This window comes from Haliotis rubra, unplaced genomic scaffold, assembly GCF_003918875.1.
Source record: "Haliotis rubra isolate DU_JTF1 unplaced genomic scaffold, ASM391887v1 Scf92, whole genome shotgun sequence".
Taxonomy (NCBI): domain Eukaryota; kingdom Metazoa; phylum Mollusca; class Gastropoda; order Lepetellida; family Haliotidae; genus Haliotis; species Haliotis rubra.
In genome coordinates this window covers 2,089,368-2,095,643 of record NW_025767657.1, presented here as the reverse complement: position 1 = coordinate 2,095,643, position 6,276 = coordinate 2,089,368, and the positions used below count along the sequence as shown (strand labels likewise).

The following is a 6,276-nucleotide window of genomic DNA, read 5'->3' as shown; positions in this document are numbered from 1 at the left end:
GGTTTTAACATCATATCCATTGATGACTTCTAGAAGTAATAATCACATCTATGATTGTATACAGACGGCAATTCAAAAGATGAGGTAAAGCATCTTCATTATTTCGTGTACATTAACAAAATCCTGAGCACCCGAGCATGTGTCGTCGCCGGTGATAATATGTGACGGTTGGCGACAATATGTGCCGTGAATGCTGACATTTCACAAGCGACAATATATATCAGGCAACAGTATGTGCCTTAACACGCATTTAATACATTACAGTCTTCCACTGAATAACGACTATTGTCTAGCTGTGTTTAATCAACTGAATTTCACAATGCCGGCACTATTTTAGTTGTTGTTGGTCGTCTGTAAAACATAATCTCACAGTTATTCTGATAACTGATCTAGCAACCGCAATCTGTGGCTAAGGCGTGTACGTCAATCTCGGTGTTGATGTAAAGTGGGTATTCCGTTATGATTACAAAAAGAGCTCTTTTGGAAATATATATAGTTGTAACTGCTTCTCACGCAAAATTATGGTTTCATGCAGAATGTAGGATTCTGAAATGCCATACTTAAACATAACCGTTATTAGGTGACCTAGATAGTGTAAACACATATATTCTCTGTACATGGAAAACGGGCGCTCTCTCACACACAACGTCGACATCCATAGCCCCTCAGAGTAATGGAACTGAAGACAATATATAACCATACCTTCATGTGATTTATTTTATTCTGATTTCTCATCTCGATTTCATTACCTTCATCAGTAAAGAGAAGACACACGGGACAACGTTATTGCCTCTCACTACAATGTCGACATCATTGAATCTATAATCAGCGGATCCTGTCACGTCTAAGAGGAGCTATCAAGGCATTGCACAGCCTCGATACACTCGATCATCCCGGCTATTTGGCCGAAATAATGTGACTATTCGTCACCTTATATGTTCTTTTTGTATTTTTCAACACACGTTGGTCAAGAGATATTTTGCTTCTTCATACATATACATTTCTATATACACAGGTGTTTTAACATTCTTCATCCAACACACAGTTCTCTACTCAAAGATGTTCTACATACTTCATCCCAAAACAGGGTTCTAGACACATACGTTCTACATTCTTCATGAAACACACGGTACATACACATTTTCTACATTCTTCATGAAACACACGGTACATACACATCTTCTACATTCTTCATGAAACACACGGTACATACACATCTTCTACATTCTTCATGAAACACACGGTACATACACATTTTCTACATTTCTTCATTCTTCATGAAACACACGGTACATACACATACACACGGTACATACACATCTTCTACATTCTTCATGAAACATTCTTTATTCTTCATGAAACACACGGTACATACACATTTTCTCTATTCTTCATGAAACACACGGTACATACACATCTTCTACATTCTTCATGAAACACACGGTACATACACATCTTCTACATTCTTCATGAAACACACGGTACATACACATCTTCTACATTCTTCATGAAACACACGGTACATACACATCTTCTACATTCTTCATGAAACATACAGTTCTTTACATACAAATCTTTTAGTTCTTCATCCAACTCACAGTTCTAGACACAGAAGACCTACGATTTCAACGTAACACGCAGTACATGCAAAGCCTCTACATTCTTCATCCAACACACACTTCTCTACACACAAATATTCTACATTCTTTATCCAACACACACTTCTCTACGCACAGATCATCTACATAGTTCATCCAACACACAGTTCTAGACGCTTAAGTTCTACATTCTTCATCCAACACACAGTTCCTTACACACAAATGTTCTACATTCTTCATCAAAAACACAGTTTTCCACACATAGATTTTCAACATTCTTCATCCAACACACAGTTATAGACACATAAGTTCTACATTCTGCCCCCAACACACAGTTTTCTACACAGTTTTCTCCACACAAACTTTCTACATTCTTCATCCAACACACAGTCCTCTACACACAAATGTTCTACCTTCTTCATCCAACACACAGTTCCAGACATTAAAATCTTCACCATTCTTCATCCATCACACAGTTCTAGACTTTTAGACACCAAAATCTTCAACATTCGTCATCAAAACACACAGTTCTAGACACAAAACCTTCAACATTCGTCATCCAACACACAGCTCTAAAAACACAAATCTCAAACATTTTTATCCAACACACAGTTCCAGACACAATTATCTTCAACATATTTCATCCAACACACAGTTCTAGACACATAACTCGTACATTCTTCATGAAAGACACAGTTCGCGACGCAACATGGCTCATGTATCGCTGTATTATCGTGATTACAACACAAATGCGAATCAAATCACTGGAGTTACCAGTAACGAATAAGGTCAGTCTATGTTTCCATAAACCTTGTAGTAAACGTTGTATGAATGTCTCGTACTTATTCCCTCTATACAGCTGAACATCACTTGAACTATAACGAAACTTAAAATCAGATGTAGTTGTGGCATCCTAATTGATTTATCGTTGGTTAATATCATATATATACTATTCCTGAAACAAGGTGAGGTATGAAGCACTTTTTTTACTTAACATCTTCAGGAGAACTTTAGCTTTTCTAAATGTACAGTTTTCCATATGTGTTATGTTATTTGTTGGTTTATTGTTTAACGCTGTACTCAGCAATATTCCAGCTATATGGCGACAGTCTGTAAATAATCTAGCCTGGACAAGACAATCCATTGACCAACAGCATGAGCATCGATCTACGCAACTGGGATGGGATGAAAAGTGTCAACCAAGTCAGCAATCCCGACCACCCGATCCCGATAGTCGCCTCTTACGACAAGCATTGGTTTCTGAAGATCAATTCTAACCCGGATCTTCACGGGTATCCGTATCAGTCGGTTCTGCGACAAACTAGACTGCGATTGAAAACATGCGCAAATATGGTATAAGGTTACCGTGACACGCGATGAGTCAAAGCACCGTGTACCACTATCTCCATTTGACCATACTCACCAAAGTCATTCTAATAAAAAGCCTTCGTTATATTAATGCATGTACCCAACAATGTAACCTACAATCTGTTCTGTTTTGCTCTGTACTAATCTGTTCTGTTCTGCCTACCGTTCAGCATGGAGATGGGTCGGCAATTTGAACCACTGGCCCCGCTCGATATAAAATTTGATTGGGATACCAAAGGTTGGTGATAAGAAACAGCATACCACTTCATAGACAACGATTACTATGTGAACGTGCTTATCTACGTTTGTGTGAGATGTATCAGAGTTCTATACTCATTAGCTAGTTTGTGTATCCTGTGAGAGCTTTATAAACTAAGGCTATGTGTATGTTTATATGTCAGTATACTTATGTTTTCAATATTACATATTTTAGATGATGACAGAGCCTCTGCTGGACATGAGATAGTGTTTGTTGTTTAACGCCGCACTCAGCAATATTCCAGCTATAACGCGGAGGACATGAGAGGTACGACGACGTTGATTGTAAACTTTAACTTGTGTGTGTGTGTGTGTGTGTGTGTGTGTGTGTGTGTCTGTGTTCAATATGTAGTTAGAATATGAATAAAAGTATACATTAAACTCAGATCTTGTCACAAGAGTGAAGACATACGATTCATCTCATTGAACCACAAATGAAGGATTCACCTGCCAGTGTCACAAACCTTTCCGTCGACATATAATGACACACCTGGGCACAGTATTCAATAGTAATTTCACAAAGACACACTGTCTTACCTGGACGCCATGTGACAACCTCGCTGGTACAATCCTTAGCACGCTCTGGGAATCTGATGGACTGGTCACGTTACTATATCACTACACATCTCGTAGTGATCACGTCTCCCACGCCCACGAGGACGGTTTTTATTCTGCGACGTCGATGTCAGTTGTGAACGCAGTCTCACTACTTCTCGACGACAAACGTATGGCCGTAGTATTGGTTAGCAGTCGTGGTAAAAATCGATCGTTCGCATTCATTCACACGGACTTGGTCTCATCCGCTTCTCCGTCCAACGACCGCTCTATCGGCTGCATATATATAGGATAAATGTCCTTACAGATTTGGTGTCACTTTGTTTGATCACCTATGACATATGACCTATGACCCAAACACTGTTCCTATTTTTAAAACAAAGACTTTAGTTTCTAAAGCGAAAGATACATACATACGAAATACATACATACAAACACATGTATAGCGCCAATATCCGTAAACCGCTCAAAGGCGCTCTGGCTCTACGATGGTATTGATATCACCTAGAGTTCAAATGCTTCAGTAAAGAGACAAGTCTTTAGATCTGATTTAAAAACAGTTAAATCTGGAAGGGTTCTGATGTGAGATGGAAGGTAGATGTATATTATGGCTTAATTTGGGTAAATATTCCTCTTTGGTGATCCATTTCTGTGGTTGTTGGGCAAGGATTTCAATACGGAAGACATTCGCCTTTTTGGAGTATGTTTCAATTATTGCCCGACTCTCCTAGAAACAGAATGATAACAAAGTAGAAAATTGGATTAACAAAGGCCAGGTGTGGAAGGCGTAGGCGGCCATAGGGCCATTTGAAGGGGGATTAATGATCTGCTCCCCATTGGATCCTGAACAGACGAGACAGGTAGCGGCGATGTTATCAATGCTATTGACCACCTGTAGGTTGGAAGTAGCTTCTATTAGAAATAGACAGCCTAGCAGCAGCAGTGTAAGAGAGTAAGAGATCGGCCCCGCGTCCGCCTCGAACCTTGCCACCGATCGAGCACTGAAAGTGCTGCGCCATCCACACCGAAATAAAGTAGAACGTGTTATTTTATGTTATGCTTTGGTAGAAGGGACAATGTGAAATGATGGAGGGAAAAACAAAGGTGGAACTCCACCAAGATGAAAGAAAGTGACGAAATAGATATTATGATGACGTGTTCATTTGTGTGATGACGTAATGTAAGCGGATGTGATGAAATGCACAGATTTTGGTATTTGTAAACATGAGCACGTGTTTTGTTAAGAGGGATTGATTGTGTTTGCTGTAAAGAACTGGTATACAATTGTGAGTTGAGTGAGAACAATTGTTGGAGGTTAGGAAATGAATGGAACGTACAATAACAACAGTTAGCCAAATAATGCTAAACGGAATTAAAAAGTTCACCTGTTTTTTTCTGAATAAATTGATTATCTTTTACGCTAACATTCGTCAAACGTTCACGAAAATAACCAAAGGCGCAACCGTTCATGTATCAAGTGGGTTTGTCGTGGCGTCATACAGGATACTAATTGTAGGTAGGCTAGCACATTATCAACACAAATACGCTTATATGCCGGCAGGTACAGTAGTATTGGCCCACTAATGGAATCGTAGAATGATGTAGGCATGGACTTCTGAAACCTATGGGTGCGATTGGTGAATGCGAGTTAAGTATCATGTCACGTTCACTATTTTCACATTGTGTAATGTGAAATGAGAAATACTGGTATATATTTTTAACCTTAAATTCTAATTCATATTACATAGTTACCGATACACTCTTCACAAAATGAGGGTCAACATGGAAAGACGATCTCTCAAAAACGTGCATCAAGAAACCGAAGGTTCTAAGTATGGTAGAACGGACAAAGGGTTTTACTGGAGCCCCCGTATGTGTGCATCGGTGGTGTGGGTAACGTAAGATGTGTTAATGACACAAGCTGCAACTACTGTTGGTGTGAATACAAACTTTGGCTTAGTCATGACAGTGTCAGACTGGCAATACGGCGTTGATTGACAGCACTACATGTTATGGCGTGATGAAAGTAATAACTTCATTGATAATTGAATTCACTTAGCAACATCGCCGGCCAAGCTTCCACAAATGGCCTAGTCTTGATGTAATTAAATGAGTGACTGAGTGCGTGAGTGAGTGAGTGAGTGAGTGAGTTTAGTTTTACACTGCTTTTAGCTACGAGATTCCTGCAATATCACGGAGCACACCAGAAAAGGGGCTTCACATATTGAACTAATGAAGCGATTTATACCAGGGTTTTCGGCGTGACGAGCAAACTCTTTAATAAGTGGGCTACCCCATCGCCCACAATAGACGGAGAAACAGAGGAAAAAGAAGAAGAAGAAGAAGGACGAGGAGGAGGAGAACAATCGGAAGAGGAAGAAGGACAAGAACAGGAACAAAAACATGAAATCAAGCAGAACAATATCTGCTATCGGAGTAATTTCCTGATGCAAGCGCAGTGTTCAATTGTTTCAAATATACAAATGTAGATATGGGA

General features: G+C 39.5%; 1 protein-coding gene across 1 annotated transcript in view; it reads left to right on the top strand.

Annotated features, from left to right (window-relative positions):
• The first annotated feature begins 5,613 nt into the window (after window positions 1–5,613).
• LOC124264344 (integumentary mucin C.1-like) overlaps window positions 5,614–6,276 on the top strand; it is a 43,577-nt gene continuing 42,914 nt past the window's right edge. The window contains exons 1-2 of the mRNA XM_046699100.1: window positions 5,614–5,649; window positions 6,090–6,215. Of these exons, the coding sequence (XP_046555056.1) occupies window positions 5,614–5,649; window positions 6,090–6,215 (162 nt within the window). The remainder of the gene's footprint in view (window positions 5,650–6,089; window positions 6,216–6,276) is intronic.